Genomic DNA, 17,096 nt, shown 5'->3' with positions numbered 1-17,096 from the left:
TAGAAGTACAGGCAGGGTTTCGAAGAGGCAGAGGAACTAGAGATCAAATTGCCAACATACGCTGGATCATGGAGAAAGCTAGGGAGTTCCAGAAAAACATCTACTTCTGCTTCATTGACTATGCTAAAGCCTTTGATTGTGTGGATCACAACAAATTGTGGCAAGTTCTTAAAGAGACGGGAGTACCTGACCATCTTATTTGTCTCTTGAGAAACCTGTATGTGGGTCAAGAAGCAACAGTGAGAACTGGACACGGAACCACTGATTAGTTCAAAATTGAGAAAGCAGTTCAGCAAGGCTGTATACTGTCGCCCTGCCTATTTAACTTATATGCAGAGCACATCATGAGAAAGGCGGGGCTAGATGAATCACCAGTTGGAATTAAGATTGCCTGGAGAAATCATATCAACAACCTCAGATATGCAGATGATACCACTCTAATGGCAGAAAGTGAACAGGAACTAAAGAGCCTCTTGATGTGGGTGAAGGAGGAGAGCGCAAAAGCTGGCTTGAAACTCAACATTAAGAAAAGTAAGATCATGGAATCCGGTCCTCTCATTTCCTGGCAAATAGATGGGGAAGAAATGGAGGTAGTGACGGATTTTATTTTCCTGGGCTCCAAGATCACTGCAGATGGGGACTGCAGCCAAGAAATTAAAAGACGCTTGCTCCTGGGGAGGAACGCTATGGCAAATCTAGACAGCATACTAAAAAGCAGAGACATCACCCTGCCAACAAAAGTGCGTATAGTCAAGGCTATGGTTTTCCCAGTTGCAATGTATGGCTGTGAAAGTTGGACCATAAGGAAGGCTGAGCGCCGAATAATTGAGGCCTTTGAATTGTGGTGCTGGAGGAGACTCCTGCGAGTCCCTTGGACTGCAAGGTGATCAAACCGGTCAGTCTTAGAGGAGATCAACCCTGACTGCTCTTTAAAAGGCCAGATGCTGAAGATGAAACTCAAATACTTTGGCCACCTAATGAGAAGGAAGGACTCCCTGGAGAAGAGCCTAATGCTGGGAACAATTGACGGCAAAAGAAGAAGGGGATGGCAGAGAATGTGGCTAGATAGAGTCACTGAAGCAGTCAGTGTGAGCTTAAGTGGACTCCAGGGGATGGTGGAGGACAGGAAGGCCTGGAGGAATGTTGTCCATGGGGTCACAATGGGTCGGACATGACTTCACGACTAACAACAACAAAATGTTACTTTGGCTGTGTGTTCAGAGTTATTGTCTTTCCAAAGGGTGAACCTCTTTCCCAGTTCTCAGTTTCTTCCAGACTGAAACAGATTTTCCTCTAGACTCACCCTGTATTTGGCTCCATTCGTCTTGCCCTCAATGCTTCCCAGCATGCTGGGATTGTAAGCCTTCTTCCTGTCTAAACATGCATAGGATTGCAACTGCATGACTTTTTTCCCATCCATCTTTGTGGGATACATTTTTGACCTTACTTATGGTCAAACTGGATTAATCAGTTTAATAGAACTAACAGTTTTATAAGGATGCTCTTGTTAAGTCATAATTTTAATTTGGACAAGAGTAACTCGAAAAACCTATGTTAAATTTCTAACCTTTTGTTAATACTAGCAGCCTACAGATTAGTTCTAGCTTCCATTGTAGTTTTACTTGGTAGCTGATTATCTTCCCTTCTAACAGTGTGGGGTGGGTAGGATAGGCTGATAGAGCTGGTTGTCTGTACTCAAGCAAGCACAATTGTGTTTGCTTCCTAATGCCTGTTGCTTTCTATCGGTCCCTTGCCTTCTAACAAATCAACCCATACTATCCAGATTCATGTGTTAAAACATCTGGAAAGGAAAAAGAATGTGTATTACAGTGCAAAAAGGGCTCCAGGTTTGTAAGGCAAAAGGGTTTATGCTAGTTTGTAATAAGGCAGTGTTGATTTATTTCCTGCTTTTTATTATAGGACGAAAGTAATTCAGATACCATGGGTATAAAAAGTTGTGGAGAAGCTACATGTGAAAGTGTGATGCTGCCTGCTGAAGAACAAGAGCGTGTGCGTCACAGAGAGGACACGGATGTGCAATCAAGGGCTGTTGGGCCTTCCAAGTGGGAGAAATTCCTCTTACCTGGCAAGAGTTGTCACAGCAGTACTGCAGCTGTCACCACACAAGAGAGGCGGGGAATGCTGGTCCCAGGGCCTGCTGCGGGTGCGAGTGCTGCAAGGGCAGCTGTCTCCAGCGGTACCTGTCATGGTAACCAGCATCATGCATCACAGCAGCCTGAAGCCATTCCATTCGATCGCACGCAACAGGATTCTACCATTGACTGTACTGCAATAGCCAGCATACCTAGGGAAGCATACCATGCCCCAGCTTTGGTAAAGGTCCATCATCTTCAAGAAAGGGTGCCTGACCAATCTATATCCATTCCGTCTGTGAGTCCTACTATTTCAAATTCAAAGAATCTGTACAGAAACCTGTTTTCTACAGGAGATGATTTTGATGATGATATTTAAGGCTCCGAGTATCACAACTGGGTTTTGTAGCTTAATGACCTATTTTACATCACAAAACCATGTTGTATAAATAATAAAAAGGGGATTGTACTCAAATACTGTACTCTTCCGGGTATAACCTTTAGTTTCTTGAATGTCTCTGTTTTGAAATTAACAAAGCAGCAATACAATCATGGCCATTGCTTATCCCCAGAACTCTAGAGGCAAAGGGTGCAGAACTTTCCAAACCATTTCTAGGGGTTTGGGGGTTTTTTTAGCCAAATTCCCTTTTATTGGCTGAACAGGCCCTGGAATCCGTGTGCATGTGGGGGTATTTGAAGTGGGAAGCTGGGAGATGCACATTCTAGTCATCTCTCCCACCCTTTGGCTGTAACACTGGGTGGCTTTGGGGCAGTCACACGCTCTCAGCCTAACCTACTTCACGTGGTGGCGGTGGTGGTGGTGGTGGTGAGGATAAGACAAGAACTGTGTCAGTCCCCTTGAGTTCCTCAGGTGGAAAAAGGTGGGATGTAAATGCAATGTAATGGGGTTTGGCTCATAGAAGAGCAAGTTCCTTATTGTCCCCGTTTTCCTTCATGAGCCAGTGAGGTGCAGAGGAGATTGCTGGCTCCTCTGGAATTCACTCCCTGTCATGTGATGAAATACAGTAAATATATGGATCCCTATTCATTTAAGCCTAGCTATATAGTGAAATGAACAGTGTGACTGCATGAAGGTGAGGCCAGCTTTATCCACAAGAGGGGGCTGCGGTCATTACAGTCCACCAGCTGGCAGGCACAGGTGCATATGGAGCAAGTACAGCCTCTGAATATAGGAGAGGGCACAGATACTTTGCAATTTGCAAATACAAAATACCTTTGATCTGATCTCCAAAACCATTACCGTATTTTTTGCTCTATAAGATGCACTTCCCCCCCTCAAAAGTAAGGGGAAATGTCTGTGCATCTTATAGAGTGAATGTGTGTGTGCCTGACGCCTGGGATGCTGCTGGCCCACCTGCACCACGTGGCACCACCTGGCCAGCACGCTCTCGGTGCGCGCTGCTCCTCCCCCCCCCAGGCGCAGGTGAGAGCTGTGCCGCTCGGGGAGCGGTGCGGAGGAGGAGCCACAGGCTTTAACCCACCGGCCCCACGGAGAGACGGACTGCTCACCCACACCGCCCGGGAAGACCTGCCGCGCTGCCCGGAAGACCACCGCTGACATGCTGCCGTCCCGGCTGCACCACATGGCACCACCTGGCCGGCACACGCTTGGCGCACCCTGCTCTGCCCCCCCCCCGCCCCCGCGCAGGTGAGAGCTGTTAATTACAGGTTGGTGTGTGTTTTCAAATGGCAACCCGTCTTTTAATGAAGCCCATGGGGAAGTGATGGGGAATGTGCTTGTGATTATCAGGAAGCTTTCCATGGATCCCTCCTCTAAAAACTAGGTGCGTCTTATGGTCAGATGTGTTTTATAGAGCGAAAAATACGGTAACTTGCAGGATTGAAATTACAGCACACTTTACTTGAAGGTAAAATAACAAATTAGCTACCACAACTCTTCCTGCAGTACCGCCTATTATGTAAATAATAGCATTTATTACTAATATTACTTGAAGAATCACAAAGATAAAGCAGTAGTGAATGTTGGTGTGGTACCTTTATTTTTACAGTATAGGAATAACAGCTTTTTGCAGTGAGAGAAAGGAAGAGATACAAAAAGGATGCTTTATGGAACAAGCGTTAACCATCTGCTTTAAGAATTGCAGGGCTGCACAGGTGCTACTTTGGAGCTCGTGAGTGCTTGGCATACTGGATGGCATCCAGAGCTGCTCCTATGTCATAGTTCCGGGAATGCAGCAGGTGAGTGAGCCAGCCTCCTTCATCCGAAAATCCCATGGACAGCATCTGGGACAAGGATTCGATCAGACGGGGATCTGCTTCTGTTAATATGCGGAGTATGAAACAGGCGGTTACTTTAAAAACTGTAGTCAAAGGGACTCCCGATGCAATCCACAACTGCACGGCCCCTCTACTGGTTGTGCAACGCTCCTTTGTCTTCTGGAGAGTTATTGAGGTGTTGGCAGTTGCCTCAGCAAAGATTACTTACACTCGGCATAAGCTGACTCTTACAAGCTTTATGGGGTGACAGAATGGACCCAATGTTGAGGCTAGCATTATGTAACAGTCCTTCCCTGGTGAGCAATAAACAACTGTTCTAGAGTCACCTTGCCAACAGGTGCTGCCTGTTATCAGTAAAGCCCTGGATAGGTACTACTATTTATTTCTATACCACCCCACCGCCAGAGCTCTAAGTTCCACAAGATGAGTCCACCAAAACATCATGTTTTTCCTGACCAGACTTTTTACAAGTCAACCCACTGCAGTTGGGCCCCCTGTATTTGAAATGCACCTGACAAAAGATGTATTCATCCAGCTGGCACCCTCCAGCTGTTCTGGATAACAATTAACATCAGCCTTAGCTAGCATGGCCAATGGTCAAGGACAGTGATAGTCAAAGCATCTGGAGTGTGCTAGGTTCAGGAAGGCAGGCCTAGATAGTCCCAACATCGAAAAGCAGTCCTACCTGGCCTGCATGGTAGGGTTGTATGCAGCCTTCCAAGCTCTTATTACCTGGTGGAAGATGAGGGTAGTGTGCAGCCTCTCGCAAGCCAGTTGGTCCAGCATTAACAGGAGCTTCAGTTGGATTTGGGCAGCTTGGACCGTCTGTCTCTAGCATTTGTAAGGACTGCAGTTCACCAGTCGAAGGGTCTACTTCCTTTGGAGATAAATGGGTCCAGTCCTCATCTCCTGCTGAACTACCAGATTCACCTGGCTCCTGAAATCAGACAACATACTAGTTAACGATCTGATTCCTGATAAAATTATTTACTAGAACCATGCATTGAAAGAGCCATATTAGATTGCTTTTCAGCCTCCAATACAAAGGAGAGAAGCAGAGAACTTGAAGTAATATAGTAGATAGCAAATAAGGTGAATCGCAGGAGCAATTATGCATTCGATACACCTGCCAGCCCCCTCCACTTCAGATGCAACATTGCAGCTACATTCTTCCACAAGAGAATTTTAGTCACTTCAGAGAGTTTGTGGTCAAGCTGCAGATTTATAAACAGTAAAAATAGTGTTCCTACACATGGTGCTAGGTATATGAAAGGTTCACCCAGCGTCTGCTGCTTAATTACAGGCTCTGACTATTCCAACCATATCCAGCATGTAATGTTCCTACATGCCTATTCAAGGCCTAATGTGAATAGTCTAAAGGATAGCAGAACAAAGTATGATTTGCTACAAAGTTACAGTTGTCTGCATAAGCTATTTTATTTTCAGTTGAAACATTAGTAAGACTATTATACTCAAGAGCATTTCTAAAGTGAATACTCTTGCATATTAAAACAAAACCCGACGTAACAAAATATCAGTACAAGCACTAGTAGTGTCAGTCTAGTTTAAGCTGAACAACGCATGCATCTTGGCACTTTTGAGTGCATATTCAGAATGGGCAGTTCTTGTACCTGTGACAAAAGATTGTCGTCTTCCATCTGTGTAATGGGAGAACATACCATCATCTCCTGCATTTGCTCTGTAATATCTCCTGCATCTGAAGCCGGTTTCCCTTTGCTATTTCCTTTTGGTCTGGTTGGGTCACTGGAACTGCCAGGTCTGGAACTGCTCGCCTCAGAGCTGGGCTGGCTGGGTGACACTTTAGTTCTTTGGCCCTCATGCTCCACATCGATATCAACTTCAATGCCTAGAAAAAGATGATAGATGGAAATTGGTGGCCACCTTTAAGGCATGTACATTTCTGTCTAGTACTTCTAATTTCTAAGGCCTGAATGTAGGTTGCTTGGATATTTTTCTATTAATATTTTTAATTAAATGACAGCTGAGATTTACTGCATCCTTAACAGTTCTAACCTGATTTACATTGGTTCTCTTGGCTGGACGTCCACATGGTGGGCATGTTGTGAGCGGAGCCGGCTGGTGCCGGAGGTCAGACTAGATGGCCCGGGAGGCCCCTTCTGACTCACTCTGTTTCTATGTTTCTGACAAGTGGCGTTAACAATATGTTAAATAAAAGGTTAGCCATGCTGAACATCAGACAAAAGTAGTTGCCTGATAAAACTCTGTAAAGAAGCTTGGGTAGAAGCTGTGCATTCCCACTCAGCAATCATTTGGGAAAATGTGAAAAAACCTAGTTTGCGTAAGAGATGGATGGCGTTACAACAGCTGACATGTATTTGGCACCCAGCTGCTTTTAAATTTATTGCATTTTACAGTGTCACCTTCTTTCTCCTACATGACATTGCTCTGTGATAGTTCCAAGTATTTATATCCGGTCTTTACATAGTGCCCTCATAGTATATTTGAAGTACTGGCATCTTCTTTATTGTGCAAGGAAAGTACCGGATAAAATAGGTGAGGGAGGCCCATTCTTGCCTACCCTACACTATCCCTAGTTTATGGCAATAGCACTTTTTAGGAAATGAAAAAAGCCTAACCAGTTTTTTAAGATGTCCAAGACAGATTAATAGCAGAGAAAGGATGAGATGAAGTGGCAAACTAAACAGAAGGATAACATGGCAGTCATATTCTAGCAAAAATATGGCTGTGGCATTGCTGCAACTAGCGCACATCCCTTCAGCAAAGGAACAGGAGAGCAACCAATGAGCAGCCCTGATGAAAGTCTTATCTAGCCCACCCGATGCCACATGGAAACCTTTAATAAGCACAGCAGGAAGACAACAGCTAAGTGCCAAGCAACATCTCACCAAGTGGACTCAGGAATGCAGCAACGCTTTCTCCAACATTCTTCAGAAAGGTGACATTTTGATCCTGAGACTGACTGCTGGAGGCTTCTTCTAGAGAAGAAACAATAAGCAATTAGATAAAAGGGAAATTCTTCAAGAAAGTGCAAGAAAGGTATTCTTGCGCTCCTTGGTTCTTAAGAACAACTAGGTACAGTATTCCTGAGATCTTAAGCACATCTATCAAAAGCATGTTCCTCTGAAACCAATGACATTTCCAAGCAATGCACTTAGGACAAATATCAAATTGTCATACTCTTTTATTTTGCATTTGCAATCAGTATCCTAGTTATTATAAAACCAAACTTTTACCTTGCTCAGGAGCAGCATTCTGTGGAGCAGCATTAGCTTCTGCCTCACCAGAGGTCTGACACTGGCGAGCAGGACAAGGCTGCCCCCAGGCCTGCATCCATGGAAATGGTGACACACCATGTTTCATCTTGCGAAGCCAACGTCCTCGAGGAAGCCACTAAAGAGTTAAAAAAAAGGGTGTTTCCAAATAATTGCAGTTTGTCTCATTAGAGCCACATTCATACAGCTACCTTTTCATCATCATACTTACCTCAAGCGGGTTGACCAATGGACTTGGAAACATGATCATGTTGTGTTCCTTATGGGTTCCTTTTCCTTCGCAAGCACTGCACAAATCATAGTCTGAACAGACAGTGCATTTGAACCTGGCACCCACCACGGGGCCATCGCAGCCATCGCAGATCACATTGGGATGCACCACGTTTGGGGGACGCTCCTGGCTGCAGGACTGACGGTGCAGATGGTCGCGCTTAAGTTCCTTTTTCTCTGTATGACAGAAACATAAACTGCTCAGCTATTACTATCACTTGAACGCCCAATATTAAAATTATTCTGAGGAAGAAAACAAAACTAGATGATAGGTAGGACATTAGGTCTTCCAGTGTATACTGTCTTCCATCTCTGATCATCCTGTTTGCTCCAGACCTCATAATAGCCTTTAGAACAGTTGGAGCTTTGGTACAAATCAGCAATGTGAATTTTCCAAGAAAATAACTGGGAAGTTTTCTATTTAAATTAACAGGGATCTAATGTATTGTGACATCCCTCATTTTGTGGTCTAAATGCATGTCATAACAACTTCATGTACTATGCATAAAGACTGGGAATTTCCTCCCTAGTTAAATACTAGGGTGAAAAAGCCAATCAAATGGACCTACAGTGGACTTCTACTCTAAAGTAAACCCTACTGTGCTCAATACTGGAGCTTACTCCCTGGTAAGTAGGCATATGATTGCAGCCTTACAGAGCAATTCGGGGAGAAAAGTAAGCCAGGGCAGAAGGGAGAGAAGGTCGTTTCTCCCCTCCCACTGAGCTCTTTCGCTTGCATAATTTCTAGCTCCTATTACAGCTTTTATCAGCAGAACAAGGAGATCTTTGAACCTGTTGATCCTCAGCAGTCCCAACACTCCCAAACTTCCCCACTTTTTGCACTGCCAGTGGTGGCATCCACATGCCAAGGAGTTCTGTCAGCAAAGGTTTCTGTTTTGGATACAGTTACCATATTTTTGATAATTATATATAAATAGATCAAGGGTTTACACAGTATTTTCCAAAAATTTATCTGTTTTAGAGTGCTGAAATATGTTCAACAGGCTGTTGCTTAATTAAGATAGATTCTAAAATCACTAAAGCACCATTTTTCTGGCATTCAATGTTGTCAGCCCTGCTTGTATGAAATATGAAATCTGTTTTAAATGACCATAGCTTTCTTTTTCTAATAACTGACCCCTACAGAATAATTTCCAATTGGCAGCATTTTTCTTCAAATATCTACCTTGGTGCAGTATCTACCAGCAGACAAAGGATCTATGAGCGGCGATTAGTGACAGAAACAAATGTGAAAGATACCTGGCTTTTGTGTATCCTAAAGCAGAGCAACTGTTCTTTGACATGGTCTGGCTTACTACAATCCTATAGTGCACATCAGGCAGACTGCCTGATAGTGAGTCACTATTTGTAGCTTTCTGCATTTCTTCTTGAAAGCAGTAAAGTGCCTTTTTTTGGACCAGTCTTAACCCCTTAGGCATAGTTTAGTTGCATTGTAACAAGGCCAAACAGAATATATCCAGATTCTTGGAGTTCAACTGCCAGCATTTCTGGCAAGTGGCCATGCTGGCAGGAAAGTCCAAAACATCTGGAGATGTACCTTCTTACCCACTCCTGCATTACAACACAGATGCTGAAAAAACCTAATTAAGAGAATACGGAGTTGGCTCAAGAGAATCAAGTTTACCTTTAACAAAAACACGAAACACGCCATCTTTTGCACAGGGTAGAGCCAGCTTCAGTTCCTCATCACTGGAAAAGGCAACCATATCTCCATCTTCATCTGAAAGAAGAAAACAGTAACTCCTTTAACAAGAGGAATACACAGCCTCAGCCTGAAGGTTCTGTAGTAGTGCACCATTTCGGCAGTTACGATTCAAGCAGGAGAAAACACTGCTGTGCTGAATCCTAATGCACTGATACACAGTTTGATTGAGCAGGTGATATTAGTATAACTTCCTTTCTGAAACTACCACCCCTCTCAGCTGTTTTTGTTGAGCTACATACAAGTATCATCAAGGAAATTGCTCTGTACTATTCTATCTACTTGACCATTTATACTGATAGAAAAATATCCTTTGGTTACAGTCACCTGAATTGTAGCAAAATGCTATTATTCAATTACTTAAATCAACATCTGAAGGTAAATAAGCTTCAGATTGCATCATATCGCTAGCTAAGACTCAGACAAAAGAAATGTAATCTTCCACTGAAAGAGCAAAGATCTCCACCGCTAATCAAGTTATTTTTTCACCATGACAACAAGGAAAAGCTAGTCCATGATAAATCTGTACTGAAGCTTTAAGAGGCTTTATACAAAGCAAATAGCTGTAGGACAGAGGCTTTTTGTAACCTGTTCCTTGACATGAAACCCCTCTTTATTTTTCTTTTAATGACAAACCATATTGGCAGAATTTCAATCTCAAGAGCGCCAGAAACACAGACAGCATTGCCGGTGTACAAATATCTCCACCCAAGTCAACCATGGCACACATTAAGTGGCAAGCAGGTATAAATGCTTTCTGCTTTTCCAAGTTAAGAACAGACATTGTCAAGTTCTGAAGACAACTTGTCAGCCTCTGAAATTAAGAGCATGCCATCACAATCACATCCACCATCACCTTGTATTCTATTAAATGCTAGGAAGCACACTTTCCTTTCATGAGAGACACCCTGTAGCTTATCCCACTGTATGTCGCTCCTTTGTGATGCTGCTTTGGCCTAGCTTTTACTAAAAGTATATTCAAGATCACCGTGCAGGAATTTGCTTCCCCGCAGTTTCGCTGCCACAGGTCCCTTCACACATACAGGTGGCCACAAGCACTGAAGTGGGTGTTGAATACCAGAAATGTACGGGTGGGACCAAGTGCAAGCAATATTTCTAGAGTATTACCTTCCCTCCCAGGTAATGATCAGAGGAGCAGGTTCAAAACTATTATGCCTACTTGCAAATTTACTGTATTTTTATTCATACCACAGCAGCATGGAACAAAAACCTTATCGGAATGGGACCATACTTGCAGCTGGAATTCTTAAAGAGTAGTCATACTGTAGATCCTTCTGCCTGCTCTTCATCCCACTTTTTCCTGTACTTGAATTCTGGTGAACTGAGGGTGTTACCTGTACTGGGGCTTAAATAGGATCTAGCCTTTTAACATATTTAGTGCCAGGCCTCAGCCTTATAAGCTGTGTGGAAAAGATTGCCTCTGTACATGTGCAGAGTGCCTTTTCATGTCAAGCACTATGGCCAAACTTCAGCAAGCAAGGTTTCTAGACCTGGGTGTGTGGATTCCAAGCACACTTGAAACAGAATTGACTATAGAATGATGGTGATAACTGTTCTGGATCAGACAGCACGTAATACCTTGCTTGCTTTACCACCTTTTTGATGCACAAAGATGCTGAACTTTTAACCACTACATCTGAAAGTTTAACAGATGGAAATTTCTTATAACCTGACCATTTCAGTAAAACCTACACCTGTGTTGCTTATTCTTGCACAATAACTGTGCAGAGCTTTCCAAAAAAGGCACTGGCCCCAGATCTTGCATGAACTGCAGATTTCCACTAGTTCTCCCAAACAGAAATTCCCTATTTCTGACTGCCATGAAGGACCTTTAGCCACACGCTAGAAGCAGTCTGGTCAAGCTGTTCCCGATACGGTGGAATCCATGCAAAAGGCTTCAAGGCTGCTGCACTAAGCCGCTTTTGTATGTTCTGAAGAGGCAGCGCGGGGCCACTTCGCTACCCGGCCTCACTCACCCTTCTGGGCCAAGATCCGCCTCACTCACCCTTATAATACATCTGAAAGGCGCCCGTGGCGGCTGCGCCATTGCGAAGCAAGCCCTGGAACAGGTCCGCGATCTTGTCCCGGATGGGTTGGTAGCGGGCGGGCAAGTCGAGAGCGAAGCGGCGGATCTCGCGGGTCGTCTCCTCCTTGCCCAGCAGGTAGGCCTTCACCGTCAGCGGAGCCATTGCGGCGGCTGGATTTTGTGGCGCAGTAGAAATTGGCTCGCGGAAGGCGGAGGCTGGGTTTGCCCCGACGGCAGCACGGGAGACGACAAGCCCGCTCGCCAGCAGCAGCACCAGCAGCAGCTCCTCCTCGCGCTCGGCGCAGCCGTCGCGCTGCAGCCCGCCCCGGACGCTTTTATAGGCACGGCCGCGAAAGGGGCCGGGCTTCAGCTGGGAAAACCCCTACCCGGGTTGGGAGGAAGAAAGGAGGGGAGATTATAACAATCATAATAATAATAGTGGAGCGCGTGACGCTTGGCCCGCCCCCCGGCACGGAAGACCCTGCAAAGAAAGAAAGAAGGAAAGACGAGCGGGCGCGCAGGGCTTGTGCTGGAGGGCTCGGAAGGGCGGAGGCGCCGCCATTGTAAGCCCTTAGTTAGAAGACGGTCTCTCCTCCCCCGCACACACGCACACACGAAGGAGGGGCGAGCACAAGCGAATTGGCCTTTATCTGCCCCCCACTGGCTTGGGCAAGCGGGGCTCTGGGACCCCGTGCTGGGTAATCCCGTCCTCGAGCGACCCGTGAAAGCGTGACTCAGCTCTTCGTTCCGCGCCGCGCGAAAAGCCTGTTGCGGGTGAACTTGCGGGAAGCGGGCGCGTCCGCCAAGCGCGGGGGCGACCTCTGCCCCAGTGGGCCGCCCGGCAGGCGCTCTCTCCCGCTGCCCCCGCCTCGGGGGCGCCTGACGTCATCCCCGCGTGCTGACTCACTGCGTGAGAACACAACTCTGCAGAGGCTGGGTAGGCCCCGGAAAGGCCTCTGGCTCTCGCCCCCTCAGGTCTCGAAAGGCTTGGGCGGGGGGCGCCGCGGCCCGCAGCCCCTCGTGAGTTTCTTCTAGTCGTCGAACTGGAAGCCATTAAATCAGGGGCGGCCAGACTTCTGGCCTTCAGAATCTACTGTGTCGTTTGACACAACTTCGAAGTTTGCCAACTGGACTTTAGGTGCAAAATAGGAGCTCGGTATACACGAAGCAGAGTTAAGGAACAGGGCAAAACCTCAACAAATAGTTACGTTGCGAGGGGGAGGATAAAATAGTTTGGGGTTTTTTTAATGAGGTTTTTAGTAAAACTGTGACAATACATGTAGACAATGAACTTCTATTTTATATACAGATTATTACTACAGGGCTGTGGGTGGCGCAGTGGTTTAAACTGCTGTGCTGCTGGGCTGGTAGATCAAAAGGTCGCCGGTTCGAATCTGCACAACGAGGTGAGTTCCCGTTGCTCTGCCCCAGCTCCTGCCAACCTTGCAGTTTGAAGGCATGCAAATGCAAGTAGACAAATAGGTACCATTTCGGTGGGCAGGTAACAGTGCACTTTGGTGTTTAGTCATGCCGGCCACATGACCATGGAGACTGGGCAAACGCTGGCTGCCTTGGCTAGGAAACAGAGATGAGCACTGCCCCCAAGAGTCAGACATGACTGGACTTTAATGTCATGGGGAAACCTTTACCTTTTTTATTATTACTATATATAGCACATACTGCACATTTCTTAAATGAGTTTTTTAGTAAAACTGACAATGCAATGTATCCCTACCTATTTTATATATAGCAAGATTTATAGCTATTCTGTTACAGAAAATAGTTATGCATAGACTTCAGCAAAGGCAGTCCAAGTAGCCATGTATTTGTCCATTTGTAAATTACACATAAAAATTGCTTCTTCAAAAATTGAAGTCCTCCATCCATTGGTTTATTGTATGTGCCCATTCCAATGTTGTAGTATTAGTCTTTTAGCTGTTGAAAGGGCATGGAGATTTCATGGAGAAGATTAGAACAGCCCTGTGTTAAGTTCTAAGGAGCAGGCAGATAGTTAAGCATATTCAATATTAAAAAACTATCATAAAATGTATTTAAATGATTGCCTCTTCTCAAAAGGAAGCAGCCATTGCATATTGCCAAAGCAGATCAGTAAGAAAAGTGTATTATATATCCAGCAATTGGTTGATTCAATTTTTTTTTTTTTTTTTTTGGTTTATATCCTGCCTTTTTCCTACAAAGGGCTCAAGGCAGCTTACATCTCCTCCTCCATCTTATCCCCACAACAACCACCCTGTGAGGTAGGTTGGGCTGAGAGTCTGTGACTGGCCCAAAGTCACCCAGTTGGCTCCATGGCTGAGCGGGGACTAGAACCCGGGTCATCTGAGTCCCAGTCCCACGCTCTTAACCACTATGCCACACTGGCTTTGAAAAGTTCTTCTGGCATCCAGTATAATCAAAACATCAATTTTTGCTGAGGTAAATGTAACTTAAGACGTGTTATGGTCTTTGAAATAAATGCCAATGAAGCATTCTGTTGATTGGGCAGAGAAGGATGGTTCAATTCAATATTCCAGTCTTATCATATTTTGCACAGATAATACAGTAGACTCTCTACTATCCGGCTCGCAACTATCCGGCCTCTGTACTATCCACCCTAGTTAAAAAATAACTATCAATGAACAGTAAAATAAGTTTAAATAATTTTTGTAAGAATTAAGCCTATGTTTTACGTTAATGTTTTGTTTATTTTAAAAGTGTATGCATACTGTACAGTGTACATGATTTTATGTTTCCTGCAATTAAGTTAGACATCATAAAATTTTAAAATGTGTACAATATTTTATCCTTGGACTTCCTTTTTCTGTAATAAATTTTTAAAATGTACAGTACAGTACATAACAAACATATATAAAGTACTGGCCTGTATTAAGAGGTCAGAAAATATGAATAAGAGCGGGTTTTGGTATAAAAGGGTGTTTTTAATGTTATGGGTGGGGTAGGAAGTGAGCATTTATAGAACTCCAGCCTATCTGGCTTGCCCTTCCGCCACATTAGGCTGGAGTCTACTGTAGATATTTAGGAACATGGGTTGTGGGCCAATGGAGCCGTTCAGTCTCAATCAGTATATCCAGTAGTGAAGGGGCCTCTGAAGCTGTAAAAGAGGTGGATTTGAACTTAGATTGTAGTAGATGCTTCAACTGTATAAATTGTCATTCAGCCATAGCTGACAAATCATATTAAACATGCAAAACAGAATGACAGGAAATTATCACAGACCTACAAGCAGATCTAAAGAAAAAAACCAGCTGGTTTATGTACACCAAACAAATGTTTTCTTGCCAATCATTAACTCCATGTTTCCCCATAGAATTAATTTTTCGTGTGAAAATAAACTGCATTTGAGAGGTATGGTGAAACTATGTGCCACACCTCTCTTACTGCCACAATTGTAGGAGGCACCCTATCTGTTTTGTTATACTGGGAACCTAATTCAGTCCATTTGGGAAGAGGAACCAAACAAGAAGACTCCAAAACAGCCCAGGGAGAAAAATCCAATTGGAGCAGTGCAGATCCAAATTTAGTAGCAGTCAGCAAATAGGGCTGATGATGTAAAGAAAGATAAGGGAAACCAAGTCTACCCTGATAAAATGAAAGGTGAATCTTTTTAAAGGGCATTTGTAGTTGAATGGGCCCTCACAGGAATTTACAAAACAAAGCATTATTTTGTTTTTAAAAACTTGCTAGGTATAAATAGAGGAATTTTACATTAAACATAGATAATTCAAGGCATTACATTCATTTTAAGTGTACCCCATTGACTTACTCTTAAAGATGTCCTCTGAGATCTCATTAATTGACTTACTTAAATTTAGCTTAATCATCTGAAAGATATCTCTAGGAATAAAGCAGCCAACAAAGCCTAGTACATGCCATAATTTGCCTGGGAATAGAGGGCATTTTTAACATGATGTGGAAAAGATAACAATGTTGACCCCAAGCAGACCTCAGTGAACACACCATTCCATAATTAGGGAGTCACCACTTCTTGTTCTTCATCCTGGGCCTTCTTTGAAGTTGCAAATGCAGAAAAGCCCCAGATGCAGCTGCAAATGCAGCTGCAATCTTCTGGGTAGATTGAAGTCAGGACATACACTCTGGCAGGTATTGTGGTCCCAAACCATGTAAGACTTTCTAGATTAAAATCAGCACCTTGTATTCTGCTTGGAAGCATACAGGCAGGTAATGCAAGTGGGCCAAAATGAGTCTTATGTTCAGACCTTCTGGTTCCAGTTATTAATCTGGCTGCTGCATTTTGCACATGCTGCAGCTTCTGAACATTCCTCAAGGGCAGCCTCACATAGAGTGCATTGCAGTCATCTAATTTAGGGGTCAGCGCAGCATAGATTACTGAAACCAGGCTATGCCTGTCCCGATAGGGGCATAGCTGGGCCACCAGCTGAAGCTGGTAGAAAGTTCTCCATGCCACTGAGGCCAGTTGAGCCTCAGGATGCAAAGACAGATCAAGAGCATCCCCAAGCTATGAACCTGCTCATTCAAGGGGAATGCATCCCATCCATAAAAGGTTAAACTCCCACCAACAGCATCTCAGCCTTATCTAGACTGAGCTGCAGTTTATTAGCCCTCATCCAGTTGTCACAGCCGGGAACCAGTCTAGCACATCCTTAGCCTCACCTGATGAGGTTGAAAAGAAGTGGAGTTGCATGTCATCAGCAAATGGCTGACAATGCACTCCAAAGCTCCTGATGATCCCCACTCAGTGGTTTCATGTAGATGTTAAACAGTATGGGGGATAAGATTAACCCCTGAGGAACTCCATGCTGAAGTATCCATGGAAGTGAGCAATATTCTCCCAAGTGCCACCTTCTGGAGTTGGCCACCCAAGCAGGACCAGAACCATTGCAGTGCAGGGCCACTCATTCCCAGCTCAGAAAGTCATTTCAGGAGGGATACCATGCTCGATGGTACTGAAAGTCAGAGATCCAAGAATATCAACAGGATCGCACTACCTCATCTCCCAACTTACTCAGGTTTTAACAGAAATCTTACAAACAGTACAGGAGTGCTGCAGCCTTTTTGCCTTATGTGTGCTTCGCAAACAACTGTGGTCCTGAACAAACATACTTCTTACTATGGAGTATTAACCACAGTGGGACTTCTTAGTAAATATATAAAGGATGTCACTGTAAGACTGTAATGCCATGTCTGCTTACTTGGAATAAGTACCACTGAGTTCAGTCATATTTCTAAGCAGATATGTATGGGATTGTTAGGATTGTCTTAAGATGCACATTGCCCTGAAGCTCAAACAGGGTGTAGAATTACATGTTGGTGTTAATGCAGTTTCATACTGTGCAGCTGCCCCATCTTTTTCTCCTTAAAATATTTTCTGCATTAAGAAAAAAGTCAGAAAAACTGGTGAGAAAACAAGGAACCTGACAAGGAGATGA

At 44.4% G+C, this 17,096-nt stretch overlaps 2 protein-coding genes across 4 annotated transcripts in view; one reads left to right on the top strand and one right to left on the bottom strand.

Moving 5' to 3' along the window:
- LOC123035972 (MRN complex interacting protein) overlaps positions 1-2,562 on the top strand; it is an 11,318-nt gene extending 8,756 nt beyond the window's left edge. The window contains exon 7 of the mRNA XM_044454689.1: positions 1,921-2,562. Coding sequence (XP_044310624.1) covers positions 1,921-2,472 — 552 coding nt within the window. The 3' untranslated portion in view covers positions 2,473-2,562. The remainder of the gene's footprint in view (positions 1-1,920) is intronic.
- A 1,529-nt stretch (positions 2,563-4,091) lies between these two features.
- On the bottom strand, positions 4,092-11,995 carry SQSTM1 (sequestosome 1). 3 transcript variants are annotated; one of them, XM_044454431.1, is made up of 8 exons: positions 11,647-11,995; positions 9,543-9,638; positions 7,839-8,074; positions 7,589-7,745; positions 7,241-7,327; positions 5,984-6,219; positions 5,085-5,289; positions 4,092-4,393 (listed from the first exon to the last, which is right to left on the bottom strand). In XM_044454431.1, the coding sequence occupies exons 1-8, from the start codon at positions 11,828-11,830 to the stop codon at positions 4,233-4,235; spliced, it is 1,362 nt and encodes a 453-aa protein (XP_044310366.1). In that variant the 5' UTR covers positions 11,831-11,995; the 3' UTR covers positions 4,092-4,232. The 3 variants fall into 3 exon arrangements, with proteins under 3 accessions (XP_044310366.1, XP_044310365.1, XP_044310367.1); XM_044454430.1 differs by having other exon boundaries at positions 7,241-7,330; positions 11,647-11,994; XM_044454432.1 differs by having other exon boundaries at positions 6,032-6,219; positions 7,241-7,330; positions 11,647-11,994.
- Between the last annotated feature and the right edge of the window lie 5,101 nt (positions 11,996-17,096).

This window comes from Varanus komodoensis, unplaced genomic scaffold (assembly GCF_004798865.1).
Source record: "Varanus komodoensis strain SLA01 unplaced genomic scaffold, ASM479886v1 scaffold7_3, whole genome shotgun sequence".
Taxonomy (NCBI): Eukaryota; Metazoa; Chordata; class Lepidosauria; order Squamata; family Varanidae; genus Varanus; species Varanus komodoensis.
Note: the sequence above shows the minus strand (reverse complement) of the source record. Positions and strands in the feature narration are given on the sequence as shown.

Excerpts from the sequence above, each read along its gene's own strand:
- SQSTM1 (XM_044454430.1), bottom strand. The coding sequence starts at position 11,830 with ATGGCTCCGCTGACGGTGAAGGCCTACCTGCTGGGCAAGGAGGAGACG. Across the intron at positions 9,639-11,646 it reads CTTTCAGATGTATTATAAGG|ATGAAGATGGAGATATGGTT; the intron begins GTGAGTGAGGCG and ends TTCTTCTTTCAG. Across the intron at positions 5,290-5,983 it reads ACGACAATCTTTTGTCACAG|GAGCCAGGTGAATCTGGTAG; the intron begins GTACAAGAACTG and ends GTCTGATTTCAG.